Here is a 24,734-nt window from a genome sequence, read left to right as displayed (position 1 = left end):
ATATGGAATTTTAAAGAGTATACATGTATTTTAAACATGAACACAGTATATTTTGTTTATTTACTTTTATGTGGTACTGAGGATCAAACCCAGTGCCTCACACATGGGAGGCAAGTGCTTTATTGCTGAGCCACACCCCAGCCACCAAGTAACTATATATTTTTAAGTTAGTAAAGTTCAGCTTCTTAGAAGATTCAACAGAAGTGTACTATAATAAAGTATAACAATATCTTAAATTAATATGATACCATTGAGAGACATACAATGGCAATGAATGAATTAACAAGAAGAAAAAGCATACAACATCGGAGCTGCCACTACTTAATCTTGAAATGTTTTCCAAATACAAGGTTGCACTCAGCATTATATAGACATTTATTTAAATAGAATAAGTTCACTCAAACCATTAACAAAATAAGAAAAAGAAAAACTTACAACGAAGTTTTTTAAGATCCTTCTGGTCTTTTTCTTTATCCTGCTTTTCTATTCCTGGTGAATCTGGTACCTCCTCTTCAATTCCTTCATCAGTTTCTACCGCCTATTGGTTAGATGTTTTCCAAAAACTTATTACCTCTGATATGACTTCAGTGTAATAACAAAATTCTCAGAATGACAAGTAATTGACTTTACTAGTGATTTCAGGAAACCAATTAGTACAGTATGAATAACTTAAGATAGATATTTGATAAATCCTTAAAAGTATCTCCCCCATCCCGCAGTGGCATTAATTTTGATTTCCAAAAGAAAGGGTGGGGGGACACCAAGAAAATATTGCTGATAACTCACAGGATAAATAGGTATATACTAAAGATGAGGCTATCTGCATATGAATGTCAATAATAGCAGTTAGGAGGAGGACAAGCTAGAATACATGGTGATAAAATATAATGCAGCTATAGTCTCTTGACAACAGGTAAGACTTACATTTAGGGATATGATAACCTTATTATCTAAAACAGTATGAGATGACAGTATTGTAGCAATGTAAGACTTATACTAATAAACACATAGATATTAGGAAATGAAAGAAAATCTAGAACTGATTTACAGCCTAACCAAGGTAACTTTTACAGGTTAAAAAACTAGACTAAATTATCAAAGCTAAAAACTTTCTTTTGCCTCTCATATTGAGGTCTTTTTTCCATTGATGTTTACTTTTGTGCTCAGGGTAAGAAAGGGTTCCTGCTTCTTCTTAGATATCCATTTGTATCAACACATTTACTGAAAAGCTTATTCTTTCTCACTGTTCTACAGTGCTGGATCTGGCAGGAAGTGTCCATAGGTATGTAGGTCTGTGTCTAGGCTCTTTATTTTTTTTCATAGGTCTGTTTGTTTATCCCTGCCTGGATATGATGGTCTATTAGTTAATATAACTCAATAAAATCTTGATATATGATACAGTGAGTCCTTTTACTTTTTTTCAAGGGTGTCTTGGATGTTTCTTAGCTCTTTGCCTCTTTATGTAAATTTGAGAACAATTTTGTCAAGACCCACCAGAGAAACAACTGGATTTGAATAAGATTCAAACATCTAAAATCTATGAATAAATAAATCATTTGAAAAAAAGTTATATGTTGAGGTGACTGAATCTTTTAGTCTATGAACTTGATATATTTTTCATTTAATTAGGGTTTTCATCAATGTCTCTCAGTGATAATTCTTCCTGCAGAGTTCTTCCACATCTCTTGCTACATGTAGTTATCAATATCTTTTGACACTTTGGAAACTATATGTATTTCTAAATATTACAGTAAAAAATATTCCTTTCTCTTTACTTGTTGCATTTCCTGATCCTGCAGGCCTCAATGAAGAAATAAACAAAACACCAAGGGCTACAAGGCCTACTACACTAGGGTGGCCCCTAATTACATTTTTAAAATATATTGTATACCTTTACTATCACAATATTTATCACATTTTATTATATTAACTTCAGTTACTTGTCTTTAGTATTTTTGTCTTTGACAGTAACGCCCCCCAGAGAAAGGTATGGTATCATGCTGGTATATTCCTAGTATACAAGGCACTCATATATTTGTTAAATGAATGCATGCACATGCTTTCAAGGAACAGTGAACAGATTACTATGATTACAGCTGAAAATTCACATTGTGTTGTGTAGAAGGCACAACAGAATAGACAAGACTGAGCTTATACTGGTGAATTTTAACGGGATTCACAGGTTTCTGACCAGAAGAGGATTATAAAAATGACACCAGACAGTTTCATTGTTATATGGCACTAATAATAAAAGATGATATTAAATGTAAAAATTATTTAGAAGGCTATTCTTTTAGTGGTATAAAGATATTAAGACTTGTTTGTCCATGGTTTCAGGAATAAATGGAAAGGAAGGGACAGAATTCAGAAATATCATATAACATTACAAATTGCAAAGGAAGTATTTATATCTAGCTTCATGACTAAAGTGCTAGAAGAGGTAAAAGTTCTATTCTACTTCCCATAAGTATAACTTTTCATTTCTGTCACTAATATATGAACCTTCATGAGGAGCTATGTCTCCATATGATGCAAGGTAAGAATAATTTGAAGATGTACAGCTCCTTTCTTTTCTTACCTAGCATATAGGTTCAAGAGTACAGATTTGAAATTTTTTTGGTTATTATAAAAATAAGAAAACCTGAGAGTACTGAACATCTTCAGAAGGGAAAGGGCTGAAAAACGAAAGAGGTGTTAATAGAAAAAAGAGCTAATAAAGAAACAAGAGTCGTATTCATTTCACAATTTTGTCTTGGATCTCTTTCCATCAAAATTTCCAATTTGTGCAGTCATTGAATAAATACTAGTACTAGGCACTATTTGTTCCTTTTTAAACCCTTTCTTTCTGGATCAATGCCTAAGATAAACATTATTTCAAATACACTGGCAGCAAACATTATATAAATGACAATTTTAAATCACTGATATCACCAGTACCTGGGATTGCTAAAGTGACAATTGTCTTTCCCACCTCTGTCAACATAAACAAAGTGTTTTTTCATATATAAACTAGAATCTGGATATGCAATAAGCAATTGTAAAACCAAAAGAAAAACAGTTCTGCAATAAAAATTTTATATAAGTCAATCACATACCTGGTTACTGATAGTACTACTAAGAGCTTTAAACCAATCATTAATAACAGCATCATTATCAGACTGAATTAGCAGTTCTGTTCCTTGACGAGTTTTCAGCTTTAGAGAAAAGTGGGGAGAGAAAATTATGGTCAATGCTTTCAACAAATTAAATAAAAACATTTAATTCAAAGTTCACAAAACCACCAGTATTATCAGTGATGAAAGATAAAAGTACTGGAAAAAACTTGTACTATATAGTCCAAGTCCCAGTAAGTTATATAAGTGAAGCTGAGTTTTGCACCACTTTCCCCGCCTTTAGTTTATGGTACAAACTGACTGAACTATGTTTTAACTAGTCATAATGTATGATTATTTCCGCAAATAAGTCAAAAGTAGAATGTCCAATTATTACGGGTGAAATATGATTTATACTAAGAAAAAAATATTACCTCAAATACATTCTTTTTGCTGGATTTATCCTTTGATGCCATCTCAATGGTTGCCCCTCTGAGATCCACTGTGAACTCTGGTTTGGACTGATTACTCCCAAACTTAATTTTAGAAAAAAGGAAAAACCTTTATGTGATACTTATGCATATGTGTGTATTCAAAAAGAATTAAGAGCAACTTTGTTATTAATAAATCAAATAGGAGATTATCATGAATTCTTCTCTTTCTGTATTATAAAATAACAATCCTGCTTTGAAAAATGTCTAGAAGTATGAACTGGCTCAATTTCCATAATAAAAATGTATATTATAAATAAATAAATAAATAAAGCCACACTGAAATATTCATTCATTATAGTGGGAAAATAATATGTTGGTGAGGCTATAAACTAATATACACTTATATGCTAGTGTGATATGAATTGTAACAGCTTCTAAAGAAGAATAATAGATAATACTATTATTTGTAAAATGACTAATAAGTATATACTGGCTCAGCAGTTTAAAATTTATCCTAGACTATATATGGTTATATAAAATAACATGTTGAAAAAGGCAAAAAAATATTCTTATACATGTACAAGTAATACCAGACAGATAGCAGGTGCATTTCCCATCTAATAAAAATTTCGATTCTAATTTTTTGCTTTCTAGAGTTATTTCCTTATTGACTATTTATTCTGTCAAAAACTAACAATAATTTATGAAAACAGAAAATCCTAAGCTCCATTTTCTTTTATTCAGTTTTTTGTCAGAAATTGTAAACTAAAGCTAGAAGCAATTTAATGAAAACTGTAAAAAGAATGGGAAGATAGCTAATGTGTGTCTGAGAAGAAAAAGAGCTTAGCTATTTATTATATTTGCTAGCTAGATAAGGAAAAGATTAGCAAATAGAAAATGTGTTTTATATTTACTCTGTGTCTTGCCATTGTTAACTTACAATTTTGTTTAGTCTGCTAATTAAGAATAAGAATAGAAAATAGCATTCCTGTAATACTGAAAGGTTGGATGTTTTATTCTAATGGCTATTTAATGATAATTTAAAGGTCATGAAGAGTTACTGCAAATATTTCCTATATTTGATATAAGAAATTTCATTTGTTAAAATGTTTCCAAGTCAAATCATAATTGTTGTTGGAATTAGATTTGACCCACCAACCTTGTGATAACTTAATTCACTATGTGAAATACCAATAACTATTTAGTTGCTCCACATTTAAGAAGAGGTAAGGCTTAAGAAGAGGTAAGGCTTCAACTGTTCCCTTTTGCTTCTTTTCAGCTAGCAGTATGGACTTAAATAATGTATTTGTTTTAATAAAACGTAACAAAATTCAGAATTTAAATGAAATTATTAGTGGAACCATGATAAAAATCAAAATTTTAACTGTTTTCTACAAAGTCATTGCTTTCAAAATCATTTGAAAAACATTTAGCGGATGAGTATATAACTCAGTGGGCAGAGTGCCTGCCTTGCATGTGAGAGGCCTGTGTTTAATCCTCAGTTTTGCAAAAAAAAACAAAAAAAATTTTAACCATAAAGTCGTGTAATGAGCACAGAGAACTTCCTGAATAGAAATGACACATCTCAAAAGTTATGAAAATTGAAAATACACTTAAAAATGGCAAATCAATTATTTATTGTCATCATATGCACTGCAGATGTTCAGCTATAACCTACAATACAAATAACCAACCCACTAAACATAAACACAACAAAAGGACATGGAATGCCAGAAAATGTGACTGATATGGTTGGGAATATGTTTTGTTTATTATTCTTTTCCAGAATTTAGTCCCATTTTACTATAACCACCTCCCACCTATGTACTCATGGCCAAAAAATAAAAAAAGAAAGAAAGGGAGGGAAAAAGAATTATTGTGGCAAGGGGTATGTATGCAACAAGAACACATACAGTGACAGCTGAAACAGGATCTGACTTTACATATGCAACAGCAGGCCGACGCTTGACAGAGTTTTTCCAAGAAGAAAGCAGCGAAAGAAAGAACTCAGAAACTGAGCCCTGTTGGCAGAATGACTTGATGGGGAAAGGGAAGAAAATGATGTCATAACAGTGCATAATGGCAAATGGCACACAAGAGAAAAAAGCATAATGGAATCAGAGGGGACAAGAACACAATTCTATAAGCAGACATAGCAAGAGCAAAGCTAAAACTTACAAATATTTTTGCAGAAGTACTAGAATTTATCCCAAAGTATTTTCTGACTTTGTTATTGCACAAATTTCTGCTTTATAGGATTTATCTTCAATAGGCATGTCTTAGCCTATATTCACAACAGAATACTTGAGGGGTAACAGAAAAGACTCACATCTGGCCCACCTACCATCTTGCTCAGCAGCCTGCTCAGAAACCCCTGAGCTTCCTCCTGGTGACAGGATGAGCAATTTCCCTTGGTCCCCTTCCAAATCATCTCTTGGGAATAAGTAGTCTTACCATCTAGCCTGCCTAATCCTTCCTCTAGGTCAGAGGTGATTTTATCCTTTGGGTGACATGTGGCAAAGTCAAGAGATAGTTTCAGTTCTCACAAGTAAAGGTGAGGTTGTTAGGCATCTATTAAATACCCTATAATACAAAGGACTGCCCCTCAATAACAAAGAATTATCTGGCTCAAAAAGGGAACTATTTTTAGAAATTTGAAAGTGTGTATAAATGAATGTACAAGTGACTACTGATATTTGTGGGATTATTTTTAATTTTTAAGAGATATAATAAGCCATAACTAAAAGGGAGAATATATTCTGTTATAACTATTTACCTGCCAGTTTTCCCCACTGCAATATAAGCGCTGAAGACAGAGAACATGTTATTCACTTATAAACCCCCAAGTTTAATACAGCACTAAAGACTTTTACGTTTGCTGTCTGAAAAAAAAAAATACCTACATTTCTAAAGTGAAATGACATGAGAAAAAACACATCTATAAACTTATGTTACTGATAAAATGACTAGGGGTGTAACTTCCTATTTTTCAGAAAACTATTCCAAAGGAAAAAGAAAAGTTCTTGGGTAATACAGCATCTGAATAAAATTTATCTTATAAAGTAGAATTGGAGGGAAGAGATGTGTGTTTCATTTACTCAAATCTAACTACCCATTCTCTGAAAAAAAGCACTGTGTTAAAACATAGAATTTTGAACAATGTGGCTGATTTTACTCAGCATTTCATCATGAATATGTGTCCCAGAGTGAGCAGAAGATTTGAACCTGCTATTTCTTGAAGTGGATCTCCTAGGCTTGCTTTTTTTTTTTCGGGGGGGGGGAGGGGAGGGTGGTGGTGTTACCAGGGATTGACTTGACCCCAGGGGCACTTAACCACTGAGCCACATCCCCAGCTCTTTTTATATTTTATTTAGAGACAGGGTCTCACTAAATTGCTTATGGTTTTGCTAAGTTGCTAAGGCTGGCTTTGAACTTGTGATCCTACCCTGAATTGCCAGGATTACAGGAGTGTGCCACCAATGCTTGACTACACTCATATAGTTTTTATTCAAATAATATTACTTGGCTTTTATAGAACATTTGGTTTTCATTCCCTTAATATGTGAGAATGGGTAAAGCAAGGCAGTCTGAGTTTTAAAAATAAGCCATAAAAATAAAATTAAGAATTGACTATAGAACCAAGTGTTTTACCATATCCTAAGACTGTTTTGTCTTTATTGAGGCTATAAAAAACAATGTAGCTGTGTTTTATTTAATTATGTCTATCTGAAATTATATTTTAAATAATATAACAATATTAATAAAATTTTATAAAATATTCTACAATTTCAAAATTGTGTACCTTAGTGAATTTTAAACTTTGTTTCACTATTGCCACATGGTAAGACCGTAATAACTTTCGAAGATAGATCTTGCAACTTAATCAACATTAATGCTGTTTAGGAGGTCTGAATTATGTAAGGAGTTCTAGAATGAAAACTTAAAATATTTATTTATGCAAGTGTTCAGAATAAATGATTATGTGCTAGATATTAACTCTACATCTTTACATTTAAAAAGAAGTTTTCATTCTTTAAATCACAACAAACCTGCCTATCTAAAATGATAGGCCTCATTTACCACACTGCTTTATCTACACACCATAACTTTCAATCTTTAAATATTAGTAATTATCAAATAAGTGACAATTACACAGTTTTAGGTATTTTGTTTTTACTTATTAATCTCTAATTCTTCATTCCTTTTCTTTCATCCATTTTCTCCACTCAATTTCAAATAAAATTTGAGCCACAGGTAAGAAGAAATAATTACACATTCCTCTAGAAGTGCATTAACAAACAAAAAAGCACCATATGCTTTACTTCAGAAGAAAAAGGAAAAAAGATATAATTATTCATCTGCTTTAAGATAAATCAAACCAAAATTTCAATCTTTTAATATGGAAGTATAATGTAGTTCATTTCTACTGCACTGGTCAAATTGAGAGTTAGTAAAGCAAAACAGAAGAAATATTCTAGAATATTCACACTCATGATCAATGTGTATTTTTAGGTTGCCATGTCAGAGTAGCTGAGAACTAGCATGCTCTCTGGCATTCATAGTTCAGAACAATGCTACATGGTTGCATTAAAAATGCAAGTGAATTTTACAAATGGATCTCTCTTTTATCACCTTCTGATCTATTGGTCATGTGTCAATTTTAAAGATACTCAGTAATTATATGAAAGTGTTGGTAAGGTAGGATATGAAGCAGACCAAATACATTTAGAATACTTTCATTTTAAATTTTATTTTAACACTTCAAACTCAATTACTAAAAATTTTTAGAAATATTCAGAGCATGGACTCTGGAGACAAAATAGCAAAGTTCTAAACACAAATTGCCCACTAGTTTAAATCCTTAAGCAAGTTACTTATCTTTTGATACCTCATTTTCTCTTCTATGGAGGGACTTAAGAAAAACAAAACAAAACCAAAACAAAAACAGAGCTGTCCCAGAGTTAAGAGGATAAAATACACAAAATCTTTTCAGGACAACAGCTGATACTCATTAAGCATTCAAAAAATTTTTGCAATTATATGTCACAAATTATTATTTTTAGTATTTGTATTAACAATGAACTAAGTAATAACAATAGTAAACACTCAAATATACAAAAAAGTCAAATCCCAAAAGTAAAGGTGACATTTCTTTTTCTTCTAAAAGCTAGCTGACTTTATACACAGACAATAACGCCCAAGTCAATGACTGATGTACAAGGGTCAAGTCACAACAGAAGGTGGGACTTGCCACATTACTGCTTATTTTCTGACTAAACATCTCAAATAGAGACATAAACACAGAAAAGCTTAACATTCTTACAAAGGTTCAAAAAACATCTTTGTTCTATCACCACCATCTTTCTGCTGGATAAATGGATAAAGATAATGGATAAAACTGAATCCATTGATTTAAATAATATAACTAATTAGACTTTTCTAATTAGTCCTCTTCTTTCTCTTATAAGTCAAAATGCAACTTCTAGAAAACTTAATTTAGTTTTATACGCATATTAACTGTAACTAGAAGAACTCTGGAAGTAACTTACTGAAATTCAGGCATAACACTATTCACACAAATTTAGAGAGAAAAACTTACCCAACTTGTGCTACTTCCTTGAGTTTTGGTAAAAAGTAAAGATGAACCCTGCAATACTGCCCAAGAAGACAACCAGTTCTTTCTGCAATTACAAAAATAACCAGTTAAAGCACCAATGTCTGGTTCTTCTAAGCAAATTCATTATTGACATTCTAATAGTGAGGATATAACGCTAACAGAATTTACAGTCATTTATGGTCTCAACCTGATCACAAAGGCCTCTAAACAACATGAATTTGATCAGAAATTTAAATCAGCAAAATAACTATGACCAAAATATCTAATTAACAGCACAGTGTATTCAAGGACATTATTTTTTTTAAGTCACAAACTTAGAACATCATATCTAATAAGAAATTTTTAAATATAATTATAAAAATCAGACATGTTTAGTAACTCATTCACCTAATTCTTTACAGATACAAACTATTTTATGTTTCTTGGTTATCTCCCTGTTCCTAAAAGGGGCAGTAGATACTAGTAGATTATAAACACAATAAATACTAGTACATTATAAACAATAAATTATGCCTTGATTAGTCACTGAAATTTTATTTTTGAGATTTTTAAAAAATCCTAAACTACAAAGATAACACAGCTATGCAAAAACTCTGAATCCAGACATATATAAAGGAAAAGACCTCTGTTTCTTCAATACACATTTCTAAGGTAACCAACATTAAGAGTTTGGTATATATGAAGCTTTTCTAGAAATAGACCTATATCTAGTACTCAAGTAAGACTCATACTGAATATGTTCTTATCTAGAAATTTAAAGGTGATCAATGTTATACCACTCAACTTCTGCCTTCAATATCTTTAATTCTGTATTAGAGATTTTTACTTAAATGTCTCACCCACTGGAGTTGTTTCACTTATTTTATCTATTGCAAGCCTAGCAAACTACTTTTCAAACAGTATGTATGTTTGTAATGGAAAAATAATTTAAAATTAGCTTATAAAGAAATTCAGTTGCTGGAAGGGTAAAATAAGTGTGAAATTCATCAACATTAAGAATTTATTAGGGCTTCCTTATAGAGAAACATGGTCAGTTTTGTAAAAATTTCATATGCACTCAAAAGGGTTTATTTTCCATTTTCAGAATGTAGAATTTAATACTGCCAATTAGACCTACTTCATTATTTTACTACTTTTGTATCCATTTGAACATCATGGGTTAAGAGGAGTGAAATAAAATTAATTACTACTCTATTTTTCCATTATTTTCCATAGTTTGTGCTTATGATTATTGATGCTACTTTAGTTGGTAAATGATTATTCCTTATGATTAGATCTTGATTGTCAATTTAGTATGATGCTCTTTCATTTTAAAGTGATCACCTCTGTGATGTTTAATGCTTTTCTTCTAGATCTTAGAACTTTGTCTGCAATTAAGATCCCTATTCCTCCTTTACTTTCTATACCTTGACATGTCCTTATTGTTTTTTGTTTTAACTTTTCTGAATAGTTTCAGGTGTTTCTTTTACATATACTATTTAATTGGGCTTTTCTTTATGTTTCAATCTGAGTATTTTTTCATTTTGACAGATTAGTATTATTCATTTGCACTTATTGACATACTAGATCTATTTGGTGCTTACTAAGGCACAATTTTGTTACATTCTTATTTTATATTTTACTTTATGTGGAAATCTTGAGATATTTTAAAAAGACTTGTTTTTATTTGTAAATTTATTTTACAGTCTTAGGATATCATCTACTGACATGCTACCATGAAAAATGCTTCAATTACTGTATTTCCACTATGAAGTGAGCCTGTAACCTCAAAGAGAACAAATCCTAATATTTGTTGACAATATAAACTTAAAAACTTTGGACAACATAGATGAATCCCAAGATCATGAGGCTAAGTGAAATAAACAAGTTCCAAAACATACAAATATGGTATATATCTACTCATATGACGTATCTAAAATATTCAAAATCATAGAAACAGTAGAAAAGTGCTCACAAAGGAATGAAGAAGAGGGTAAAGGGGTTAGAATTTAGTGGGAAGAGAATCAATGCTATAAGATGAAAAAGTCCTAGAGATCCATTACATAACCACATGCACTACTAAAATATACACTTAAATGGTTAAGGTGGCAAACATAACATTATGTGGGTTTCTTTCTTTCTTTCTTTGTTATACACACACACAATTAAACTTTAAATATGATTCTGGAGAACATGGCACATCTGCAATTATGAGTTTGATAATTTCCCAAAATGTAATGGCTTTTGTGATTCTTTGTACAAGATAAAATATGTATACATTAGAAAATGAGCAACTCAATGACCCAGTATTTCCAAATGTCCAACAAAATACTATAAAATTATGCACAGGTTAAAAATCCACTCAAATGCAATAAAGACTAATGGTTTTTAATGTAACTGAATATAAAAGTTTGATAAGTTTTTCAGTCTTCACTGAAAACAACCTTTAAGAAATTAATATTTGTAGAGTTTTGGTGTAACAAAAAACAGTCATAATTATACTGTGTAAGGGAGGATTATTTTCTTAAACTTTAACAAAAATAATACGTCACAAAAGACTTCAAGCAGAGAAGAACAGCAGAGAATTCTACCATCTTCCATTATGTAAAATACTAAAGATTTGCAAAAATAAAAAACAATGCCTCTCTTCTCATGGAGATATTTTTCTTAGAAAATGCAGGATTTTTTTCTTCATAAAAAGTTGTTTGTATTAATTTTTAATAGATTATTATAAAAAGAATTATTATTCAAAATTTCTCATTTTAATCTCTCATATAAGTATCTATACACATAACCTATACAAACGTTCTTAGAAATACTCAAAAGAGTTTAAAGGGCTCTTCTGACCAAAAAATTTGGAAACCACTAGTATATGGAAGATTAAAATAACTGTTTTACTTAACTCCATGTAAATACATTTGAAGATGATGAAATGGATGCTGGTTTTACAAAACAGTATTTCAAAAAAGTGGGACATCTAAAAGACTAACTATCATACGAGGAGGAGGATAAAATAAAAAGCAGAGAAAGTGGCCAAAGAGTTATGTATACTACATTCAGTCAAAATAGAGAAAAAGGAAAAATCCATTTCATAAATGAATTCGACCAAGGAACAGTCTGAGGAACACACACTGCTTATAAAGCTATTTCAGAGCATTTACAACTGCCAACTGCAATCTGGCAAAAACAGTTCAATTAAACCCCCAAAATTCAACTACTTGGAAATTTAAAACTCTTTAACAGACTGATTTCATTTTGACTATAAAATCACATTATTTTAGATGATTTCAACATGGGGGAGGGGCGTGAGTGTGGTGGCACACGCCTATAAGCCCAGTAGCTCAGGAGACTGAAGCAGGAGGATCTTGAGTTCAAAGCCAGACTCAGCAACTTAGGGAAGCCTTATGCAACTCAGCAAGACCCTGTTTCTAAATAAAATATAAAAAATAGCTAGGAATGTCGCTCAATGGTTAAGTACCCCTGGGTTCAATCCCCAATACCAAACAAACCAACCAACACTATATGAAACTGGCAAATTGTGTGGAAAAAATACACTGATACAGGGGCTAGGAAATGATTCAATATCTCAGAGCACAATTTTATATACACTCTATCAAAATGACCTTGCATATGCTATTTGTAAAAGGAACTATGCAAAATGCTATGTGTAGTCTTGTTTACAATAGCAAAAATTATAAGTATCCTAAATGTCAACCAATACACATAGTTATTACGTTCTTGCAAATAAATAAAGGTTAAAGTAACAGTCAGATAACATAAATATGCTGTAGTTAAAAATAATGTGGCAACTGTAAATGCAATGAAATTGTCTTCAAGATAAACTGTAAAAAGATTATGTTTAACACTTAATCTATATACATATAAACATCTACATACATATCCTATTTCTAGAGAAAAGCACTAAAACTTATGGGACTCAGAACTGGTTGCCTTTGGAGAGAGGAACTGGTGGCTGGATGACTGACTTTTCACAGGATAAAGGACCTTTGTTTTTCATCATGTGAATTTATTGCTTACTAGGGGGAAGACAATATTCAAAGAAAGTGATATTTCCTCATAATTCTCTTCCCTATTATCTCTGAATTTAATTACTTAAGAAATATTTCATGACAAAGAAAATGTTTCATACATTTCACAGCAATCTTAATTACCTTCGAATATACATGCTTAGAAATTCTTCTGAACCTTTTAATTATTTCTACTATAACAGAATTATAATTTTTCATTTATTTCAATCAGATGAATCATGTAAGAACATAAAGATTTGTGTACTTACCGAACCTTTTTCCCATGTTCAGTAATTTTTGTTACATTTAACAATCCATACTTCTCTTGACCCTATAGAACAGAGTAGTATTGTTTATATACCATTCACACAGACAATGATGTCCAAGTTTTAATATGCGACTGAACCAAAATGGTCTGGTAGTCTAAAAATTAGCTTGAAAAAAAAAAGGTTAGTCAGTTAATATGCTTAGTTTTAGAATACATTAATAATATGGTTATCCTAATAAGTAAAGTTATTTTCAGTAATCTTATAATTAGACATTTCCTCTTTTTTAAGTCATAGAAGCCAGCAGGTGCTTTGCTATCAAGTTGGATTTTCACATGAATAAGTCAACACTTGGAAAACGATTTACATTTTCTTATTCAAAGAAAGTGAAACAATGCAGTGATGCTAAATACCACACACACACACACAAAAACAGAAAATCTGAAAAATGTTCAGTTATGCTAACATATTGTCAGAATGTAAAAATAACTAGGTAGAACAAAATGCAGCTACTATTAAATAAATTACCCAAAAGTAAGTGGTACTCTGCATAGAACTGGCTTTAATGTGGCATAAAAATCTCAGTGTTTCATTAAACACACCACATGGTGAACTGAGCTTTAAAAAAACTAGATTAGCTAACTGATGCCAAAAACAGTGACACAAGCTTTATCATCAGATTCTATAAAGGCAAAAGCCATTATACCAATTAAATGTTATCTTAAAATTCTTCCAGATTAAAATAAAAAAGCACCTTCTCACTGCCTTAGCATTTTATATTCAAATGAATTTAATCTAAATGAGTACTGGTGCCTATAGTAATTATCATTAGTAAATACTTATGTGCACATGTGACAATTTTAAACTGAAACACACACATTCACATAGAAAAAACATTCTCAATTCAGAAATTGACTGATTCTTCAGCTATGTTTTTTCAATGTTATCCTTTTTTTTTTTAATTTTAAAGAGAGAGAGAGAATTTTAATATTTATTTTTAGTTTTTTCGGCGGACACAACATCTTTTTTTTTTTTTTTTTTTAATGTGGTGCTGAGGATCGAACCCCGGGCAGCATGCATGCCAGGCGAGCGTGCTACCGCTTGAGCCACATCCCCAGCCCTATTTTTTCAATGTATCTTAATCAGAAAATATAAATCTTTTTTTAATACAGGAGACAAATGTAATATTGAGTATTTTCTCAATATATATAAAGATAATGTTGAAAGTTTTCAGTCTTATAAAAATTCACTATCAGTAGATAAAGCTGAAAAATGGCTATTTTTTTAATACTAGAACTCATAAATAACCTATAGGTAGTTTTCACTAATTTTTTCCATAAAGCATAGCTATATGCTCTCCCTAGATACTTTTCATAAGAACTCTTTGTCTATCAACAAAAAACTTCAGTTATACAAATTAAGTATGTAAAAGATATTAAATAAAAGCATTCTAAATTTACTGTTCCTATTCCCTTAGAAGCATGGGGAAATCTTCAATAATATGGGAAGTAAATAACAACATTAACATGAGTGGCTAGGCACTGGTTATGTAAACTGGAACTGGAAAGAGGCATAAAAAAAGTGTCACTGCTGGAATTGTGTAAAACAAAGGCAAGAAGGATATGCAGGCATCAAAACAAGAAGAAAAATGAATGACAATCTAAGGACAAGAGAGATTATCTACTTCAGGGGCTCTCACCTGGGTCAACAGATGAATGGAAAGCAGTGCAAAATTGTTCATGTATATGAACTGTTCAAAAGGGTAAAGAGCTTTCACCAATTCTCAACAAGGATCAAGACCCAAGTACGAATGCTCTCAATTAAACACTCTAACTTAAACATCAATTAAGAATAAAATTTGCCATATCTGAATGTATTTAAAAAAAAACACAAAAAAGAATGCACAATGTATTAAGTGCTATGAAAATTATATATAGAGAGAAGGCAATCAGACACAGTTTTCCTAGAAAAGTAGACCCTGGAGCTAAGGAGTAGGAGTTAACAAGATGGAAATGACAGGAGAGGAAAATAACAAAAGGCATGGAAGCTAGATAGCCTAACATATTTGAGGGCCTTTTTAATTTCCCTCAAAACATGGGGTAAGATGGAAAAGTGGCAAGAAATGAGACAGTTTTGAAACAATAGACTAAGAAAAGAGTGGCAAGATTGGGAACCAACTAGAATGATATCTAATAATTACTATAAGAAATGACAAAGACCTGAACTAGTGCGATGACAGTGAGAGAAAAATGGGGCCAAATTTATGAGAAATTTAGAAAGCAAAGATGATAGGAACCGGATGTGAGTGTTTCAAAAAGGGAGGATTCTGGGGAAAAGGGAGGAACTTGGGGAAAACACCAAGCTTGAGCAACTAAATAAATGAAGGGACCTTTGTTGCAATGTCACTTTTTCAAGAAACTTGACCCTTCTAAAGCACAAGTTCTTTCCCTTCTCTTAACTAGTAAGTAATCTGACGTTATTTACTATTGCCCCAGTTTGATTCCCTCCTTGCACTTTACCATAGACTGTATATTTATGTCCTCCAAATTCTGTACGTTGAAACTCAAGTTCCAGTGTGATGCTACTTGGAGATGGGGCCTTTGGGTGGGGGTTGGGGGAGGTGGGGGCCTCACTGGATCATGAAGGTAGAGTCTCATGATAGGAATCAGTGTCCTTGTAAAAGTAACCCCCGTCCTTTTTGCCATGGGACAGATCAACAAGGTACAAATCTAAGAACCAAGGAGTAGGGTCTTGGCAGATACCAAATCTACCAGTGATTTGGAATTCCTAGTTTTCAGACCTGTAAAAATAAAATTTCTAATTTTAACAAGATATCTTGTTTATAACTGCTTTTGTTACAGCAGCCCAAATGGACTATGACATGCTTAATGTAAAGTTTAGTATTGTGTACTACTGTGCACATAATTTTTGTCCACTGTCTATTCTACGAGGTCATAAGTTGGGACCACATCTGTTATGTTCATCAATGTATGACCAGTGCTTGGGACTGCATCTAGCATGTAGTTTGTATTCAGTATATATTCTTGAAGTAATTTTCCAACAAGTTAATAGTGCTGTAACATGAAACAAACATAAGAGAAGGTCAGTGACACAGTAAACAAAGCCTTAACTTTTAAACACCAAAGTTTTTAAGTTTGACAAAAATGCTTAAATTTGACATATGTGGATAATATGTGTTATATATACAGGTGAGAGATTTAGGGAAAATATTTCCTAAAATTACATCAATTTTTTAAAAAATTTCATACTACCCTGTATACATTTACTATAAAATATAAATCAAAATCAACCAACGTATTTGTTTCTTACTGAAATAACACCATAAAAACATCTTAGAGCTTGTAAAATATGCCCAAATTTATACTTTAATATGGTAGCTATTTGATACTACAAAGTGAACTTCATATTAATAAGGACTAGCCAACTACAGTTAAATTTTAACAAACAAGTTTGTAATACTGGATCCCATGGGACTGTGCACTTTAAAATGATTGGTGGTTAATTTTATGTGATTTTCAACACAATTAAAAAAAAAGTCTAAGGGCCAGTATTATAAAAAAGTTAAATATTCAAATCACATTTAAAAAAAGTCCTTAGAATAAGTAATATTCAATGAAAGAAACAGCAAATTTGTCTGTTAATAGTCTTTTTTAAAAAAGTGTTGAAATGTGCTTTTCTCCAAAATGGTTAATTCATTTTAATACTGTAATTAGAAGGCAAAATCAAAAGCTCAAGTTTCCAAATTATTCAGTAGAACAAGTTATCCGATTTTATTCAGCATTCAGTAATCGGGACCTTTTTAAGTGCACACTCTCACAGGCACACTGGGACAAATAAAGAACAGCTTCTTAGGTCAGCCCACAGAAGCCTATTTAATCCATACTGTAGAAAAATAAATTATTAATATTTTAAGAAGCTTATACACTGCCTATTTAAAAAAGATTTTAAGAGACTATGAAAATAATAATGCTTATGTAAAAATCAAAAATACAAATTTTGTTTAATTAGAGGAGATTGATGAGGTACATGGAACTATTTGCTTTGATTTTTAAGGTGACATCAGGTATTTAACTGGATAACTAGATATGGTACATTTTTCACTTCTAAATTTGTAATTTCCTTTTTCTTATCACTAAGCCTTTATCCAAAACCATATTTTAACTTACAAAGAAAGAGGAGGAAAATGTCTCCTTGTAGTAATTGGATAAGAGTAGGAGGGGCAAGACTAGGTCACAAAGCAAGCAGAGAGGAGGGAACTTGAGGGTACAGGGAGGAAAGACAAATCTAAGGGGCAAAAGACTAGATGAGGGAGGCTAAGACAAAATGGGGGAAGAGAAGCATCCAGGAAGGAAACAACGCTATTTGTTTATGTGAAAAAGAATGGCCTTTGGCTATATAAGAAGCATTGGTGAGGTAGTTCCCTGTGATGGCCATCAGAGGGTACCATTAATCCAGGAGAAGGTCTTAAGAAAATGGATAAAAGGGTGGGGAAATAATTTGTAAACAGTCCTAGAAACTTCATGTAGAAGGTTTATAACTGCCTAGAAATTTCTTTTTATCAAAATATATCTATGAAAGAGAAATTGTATATTACCTTTGTTTAAAATAAATTATAAAGGATTTTTTGATTTTTTTCCCATATGAACTGACCAATTAAAAGTATTATAGTAACAATGTGCCTTAGATTCATAACAGTAATTCTTGGCAAAACTAAAATCATGTTTATGTACCTAACATTGTGTTAGATAACACAAAAAATAAAGAGTAAAAAAAACATACCTTCTAACTATCTCGTAGAGAGACTTGGGGTACATAAAATAACTTGTACTTATTCAATGTAATACATGACTTAGAAGTTCAGAAATAAAGAGGAGACCATTTTTATTACATGAGACTAGTTTGGCATGGCCTCCTAAAAGAGTGAGTTTTTGAAGAAGTACAGGATTTTGCTCCATGTACAGAAAAGCCACCGTCCATCCCACACAGGGAGATTGCTTAAGCCAATCCTAGAAATGTGTGTGTGTTTTTTAAAATTTGAGATAGATACGCTAATTAACCTGATTTGATCATTACTCAAAGTATACTTTGAACATCACATTGTATCCAATAAATATCTAATTACTAAGTACAGATTAAAAATAAGAAAAAAAGAAAATGTGTACAATGTGGATAGGGACCACAAAAGACTGATTAATTAAAAAAGAATGTGAAAGGTTATCTGGGAAAGCTTTACCTCTAAGAAATCTAAAGTCTGATTAAAAAATAATAGTCTATCATAATTTCATAAAATGGGAAAGTAAAAATAAAAATGTCTTTTAAAAAGCTTTAGTTTCATTTATTCATTCAACGAATATTTACTGAGAAGTTATTATATAACCCTGTAGTAGGTAACTGCAGACACTGTGTTAATAAAGATGACACTAACAGAGTCAGAGGTTCCTATAGAAGTATTGAAAAGAGTTACTCCTTTTTTATGATATTAACTAAAGTATAATTAAATTCTAAAAGATAATCATAGGAAAACCTCATCTAATCTAGAGGATTAGAATAAAATTCTATGAAAAAGCAAAGTTTGAATTGAACCCTAATAAATTGATCAGACAAAGATGTGAGAAAGAAATGGTCAGTGGGCAGAGGAAACAACAAGTTTAATAGCCTGGAGATGAAAAGTAGGCTCCCTTGAGGGATTGAAAAAAGATAGTGAAGCAAGAGGAAAATAAGCAAGAAGGGAAGATGAAGGAGGGTATAAGCTGAGGCTGAAAAAGCAGTCAAAAGCCAGAGCTCGCACAGTCTTCTTGACCTAACTGAAAAATTTACACTTAATTCTAAAAGAACAGGGAAACCAACAAAGGGCAATAGCAAGATCAGCACGACAAGGCAGACTGTGAGGGAATGAAATGAGAGTTTGAGTAAAACTCTGTTCAAGTTAGATGGATGTCAGAAGAGAATTTGAAGGAAAATTTACAATAGAGACACATTATCAACAATATTCATCCAGCACAGACTGAACAGTGAACTTTACAGCACAGAAAAAGAAGAGTGTCTATGCTCATTAGAAGTGGAGGAAGATGCATCTTACCTTAGACTGCTGGTCTGAGGTAAAAAGGGAGGGTGTGTGTGTGTGTGTGTGTGTCTGTGTCTGTCTGTCTTTCCTCCTCATCCCCAGTACTGGGGTTGAACACAGGAGTGTTTTACCACTGAGCTACAACTCTTTTTTAAGATGGGTTTTGCTATGTTGCCAAGGTTGGTCTCTAACTCGATCTTCCTGCCTCAGCCTTGAATTACAGGTGTATGCCACTGTATCCAGAAGAAAAGTATAATTCAATAGTATCCTCTAGGAATTTTTATATTTATTTTTAAAAACCAAATATATATTTGTCACTTAAAATATATATATAAATTAATCATGGTTTATTTTGTACAAAAGGGGGCTTTCTTAGCAATAAAATGCCAAGATATATTTAAACATTATATTTAGAGAAAACTGATTTACTGAAACTAATTGAAATAACTGAACTATATTATACTGTATGTTTCTATCATACTAACTGGATCTTGGTGCTTTGGTGAAGAGGGAGAAGATTCATTTTCAGGAAAGCAGGGTTTTGAGGCACTTGGAGATTCCTACAAGAAATAAGTAATGAAAAAAGTTACTCTATCTCTTATATAAATCTATTTTCCCTGTACTCATAATGGGAGAGCTTAATAAAGCAGTTGAGAAAATTTTTTCCTTGTCATTTTACCTTCCTAAATTCAGCTCTAAAACTCACACGATACTGATTTGAAAACTACAGGAATTTATGAAACACAGCAAAATTTATAGCAATTAGTTTAATTAATTAAAATAATGGTCAAGGAATTACTCAAAATAAATGATGTATATTGGCTTAGAGTTATGATTTTACATACCAGTTTGAATTTTTTTTTTCCTCTAGTACTGGAGTTGAACCCAGGGACCCACACATGCTAGGCAAATGTTCTAACACTGAGCTACATTTTCAGGCTTTTTAAAGTTTATTGTGAGACAGGGTCTTGCTATGTTGCCCAGGCTATCCTCAAACTTTTGATCCTCCTGCTTTCGCCTTCCAAGTAACTAGAGTCATAAGTATGTACTACCATACCCAAATGAATTAACTATATTTAAAATAACTAAAATCTAAACTCCTATGGATAAATATATATTGGTCACCAACCAACTCGATGTTAATATGGTAGGTATAAATATCCACAGGAATACTTGGTAACTGCCAAAATAAAATTTTATTTTAGTCACTAATAGCTATACGAGAAATTAAATTAAATTCCTATTAGTAAAGTAATTTATAGCTAGTTTCCCAATGATTAGAAATGAGCAAGATTAAAAATAGGTAAAAACAAAATCTAAGACTGAAAGATTAATAACTCAAAAGGAAAAATATTTTAATGTCCAAGCCTACAAGAATATCTCAAGAGCAAACCAGGAACTGGGAATGGTGGCACACACTGGTAATCCGAGTGTTTTGGAAGGGCTGAGGCAGGAAGATTGCAGGTGTCAGTCTAGCCTTAGCAACTTAGTGAGACTCCGTCTTAAAATAAAAGATTTTAAAAAGGACTAGGAAAGTAGTAGCTCAGTGGTAAAGCTCCCTTGAGTTCAACTCCCAGTACAAACACACAAACAAACAAACCTGTAAGGACATGTTTAATAAGAAGACTTGGTCAAAATTAAAAATAGTATGCATTTCTCCTACAGATGTTTACAGGATGATTCATGGGTGATAAAACTGAAAACTTTTTGGCAGCATTTAAATTTTCTCCTTTCTCATTTAGATGCTTTGAATAATTTTAGGAAAAAAGAGAATCAGAAAAACCATTTACTAATTTGTTATTAATTTTTATATCAAGCCAAACAACGCCTTCAAATATTCATCTCCAAATTTCTATCATTCCAGTTTTCTTATGAAACTGGAAAAGGCATGGATAACATATCAGAATTTGCTTTAATTAACAATGCAAAAACCATTAATTCCACACAGCAATGAAAGTTCACAGGGAAACCTTTGAAGGGACAATTTACAAACCAAGCCCAAGGCCCACACTATCAGTGGAGAAAATATTAAGATCTACAAAAATGTCTTTACAAGAAGGAATTAAACTTATTGTCCAAATCTCCTTTATACTCATTTTTTTCTGACATTCTCAGATCAATTTCTTGCCTTCTACAAGAGTGTTTATTATTAAATAAGTCTGAGAAAAAGGAAAGATTCACTAACTAGACAATAAGTAACTGAATAAAATGAAAGCTTATTTCTAATTTGTTTTTTTAAAGCATTGTCAGTCCTATAGAAATAAAACCCACAAATGAAGTAATGATGTATGCATAACAATTATAGCTATTATAAACATAAAAATTCTACACTTATACATTTATGTGTGTGTATAAATGTCTTAGTTATTTACAAATAACAGTTTTAGTAATAACCGTACATAAGCAGAAACAAAAAAGATCCACTCACACATACACAGTCATACACACACATACCTCCTCCTCCAAGGTTATCTCCCAGATGAATTAAGACCTTTGTTTTTGTAACACTTGCTATACAATATTAAGCTTCTTTGATTATATTTCAAATTACATATACTCTCATCCCTTATTACATATCAGCTAGTTTGCTCTAGTTTAGTCCCTTTTTTCATAACTTCAAAGTCTGCCCTATTTTTAAATAGAAGAATTTACTTATTGAAGCAATTAGCTACAAATTCGTTTACAAAGTTTAAGATGGGGGGCAAAGACAATTTTATTAAAAATAAGTAATCTCTGGTCTCAAGACAATCACATTCTTGAAAAAGGAAATAGAATTTCATACAAGTTGCTTTAAGAAATAGATGGAAAAGAAATCCCAAGGGAGATTTAAATAAAGAAACTTATCACCAAATAACCATCTATCTTATTTCTTCTAGTCTGAAGAGGCAGTGGAGGTAGTTTAACCATGGCTTTTGCCCTCATATATTATATGTGATGTTTAAGAATTTCTATATACTCTGAATAGTAATCTGATTAGTTGACTGAATTTATCTATTACAAGTCTCTAGAAATTTTACCTGCCTAGGCTAATCTCAATCCTAAAAATATTTTCAAGCCTGTGTTCAATAATATAGACTCAAGAAGGACATTCTTTAAAATGCCTTCTACATTCAATTGCATAACACAGAATGTGAGTAGATTATTTCTGTAGCTCCACAAGTCTACTTTGTAACAGGCAAAGAATAATTTTATATAGTCACTTGTATTACCAAAATACTACACTTGTTTTGACTGAGCAATTGAAATAAATTTTTTTTTATACAAGCAATTTAAAACTAGAAGTATCCAAATAAAAAGAAATACGGCCTTAAGGTTTCTTTCTTTCTTTTTTTTACCTTAAAAATGCAGGGAAAAATACAGAAAATGTGCCTACTCCATCCCAAAAATGAAACCATATTGTAAAGATTTAAGTCCTTCTTGTTGTTTGCACCAAAATTCATCCCCTATGTGAAACAGAAAACACCACTTCTCAGCAACAGAGGACATCATTTCTCAGAATGATAAAAGAAGCACTTTGTGCACACAACATTTAAGGAAACAAAATGGAGTAGGATTCCAGTCGAAAATTAATATGAAACCACCTAGAGACTGAAGACATACAAGGCTAACAGAGAAGTTTGACCTGAAAATGATAGGATCAAAAAAATTTGTCACCTACTGGGTTCAAATGTGTAAAACGTGTGTATATATACGTATACACAACTATTAATCCACAGAGAAGTCAATTCATTGCACAAAATGTAAAAACTCAAGTCCAAAACCTATTCCATAACAAACTGATACTGAATATATGAAAATAGTCACTAAGGCAGACAATTTAGTTAAGAAGAAGATAATACATTATCGTAACATTTTATCACATGTGCAGATCAAAAACTTAAGTTAGTTCAACAGAAATCAAATGTTCTAGCAAAAATCATATTTAACAGAAATATTACATAAAATGAAATATTAGTAAAAATGGTTAAACTCACTGCACAATATAATGCACAAAGATCTTGATAAAATTCTTAATCAGATCTCCCCCTGAAAATCCTACCTTGTCATTGGTGTCCAATACAATGGTGCTATGTCTCCACTTTGTTAATACTATTGGTTCTTGCAGCCGCCTGTCCAAGCTCCTACTTTTAATTATTTCTCTTTGCTGCTGGGCTGAAGGATTGTACTAAAGAAAAGAAAATTTACTTCATAAATAGAAACAAAAGCAAAATCTAATATGCTGGTTCCAAATAACACATGACTACTAGATGAACTTCAACATATGACACAACCATAAATTTTTCAGCTTCAGTTTTCTTATCTTTGACTAGCACTATAACACAACTGACAAGATTATAGATTTTGGTAGTGAAGAGACTCGGTTTATTGTTATCTTTTATAAAATATCTAATCTAAATTTTTTTCAATTGCAAAAACAGATTCAACAGAAACATCATCTCATTCATAGAGTTGTTCTAAAGAGTAAACAAAGTATAAAAATGCATAAATGTTTCCCTGGCAGTATATTCTCAATAAATATTATCTGTCATAATTTATAAAAGGATGTCACTGGACAAACTAATTTTTTTAAGGTTACTTTTTACTTGAATTTAACTTTTGGTTTAAGTTTTTAAAATCATGCTTCAATATACACAATAGTATTCGTATATTTAAGAGTTTGCATTAAAGCACATAATTTTATAAGACAAACACACAATTTTATAAAATATAGATATGAAGGGAAAGATAGGCCCCAAGATAGAAATAATGAATAATTTCAATACCCCACTTTAACCAACAAATAGATCAACAAAACAAAAGGTCAACAGAGAAACATAACAGCTAATTTGTACTGTAAAAAATGGGCTTATTAGATATCTACAAAATATTTCATCCAACAGCTGCAAAATACACATTCTTTTCATTAGCACATGGAACTGTTTCCAAAAGAGACCACATATTAGGCCACAAAGCAAGTCTTCAAATTTTTAAAAAAAAACTGAAACAATTTCTTGCTATTTACTTATTTGATCACAACGGAATGAACAATAGCAAAAGAAACTGCAGAAATTATACAAACACATAGAAACTGAATAACACAATATTAAAAATAGCAGGTCACTAAAGGTTATTAAAGAAATCAGATAGGAAATTTAAAAATTCCTTGAATCAAATGAAAATGGAAACATAACATACCAGAACCTGATGGATACAGTGAAAGCAGTACTAAAATGAGAGTTTTATAGCAATGAGT

The 24,734-nt window shown here is 31.6% G+C and overlaps 1 protein-coding gene across 7 annotated transcripts in view; it reads right to left on the bottom strand.

Moving 5' to 3' along the window:
• Arhgap12 (Rho GTPase activating protein 12) overlaps window positions 1-24,734 on the bottom strand; it is a 114,936-nt gene that overhangs the window by 8,463 nt on the left and 81,739 nt on the right. For 5 of the 7 annotated variants that reach the window (XM_078023436.1, XM_078023435.1, XM_078023439.1 and 2 more), the window contains 7 exons: window positions 23,541-23,666; window positions 19,987-20,061; window positions 13,420-13,481; window positions 9,126-9,207; window positions 3,527-3,628; window positions 3,096-3,194; window positions 436-538 (listed from right to left, as the gene is read on the bottom strand). In XM_078023436.1, the coding sequence (XP_077879562.1) occupies window positions 436-538; window positions 3,096-3,194; window positions 3,527-3,628; window positions 9,126-9,207; window positions 13,420-13,481; window positions 19,987-20,061; window positions 23,541-23,666 (649 nt within the window). The remainder of the gene's footprint in view (window positions 1-435; window positions 539-3,095; window positions 3,195-3,526; window positions 3,629-9,125; window positions 9,208-13,419; window positions 13,482-19,986; window positions 20,062-23,540; window positions 23,667-24,734) is intronic. The other 2 variants (XM_078023438.1, XM_013360989.4) reach the window with 1 other exon arrangement.

The sequence above is a fragment of the Ictidomys tridecemlineatus genome, chromosome 10 (genome assembly GCF_052094955.1).
Source record: "Ictidomys tridecemlineatus isolate mIctTri1 chromosome 10, mIctTri1.hap1, whole genome shotgun sequence".
In the NCBI taxonomy this organism is placed as follows: domain Eukaryota; kingdom Metazoa; phylum Chordata; class Mammalia; order Rodentia; family Sciuridae; genus Ictidomys; species Ictidomys tridecemlineatus.
The sequence above is the reverse complement of the archived record's forward strand: the minus strand, read 5'-3'. Positions and strand labels throughout refer to the sequence as shown.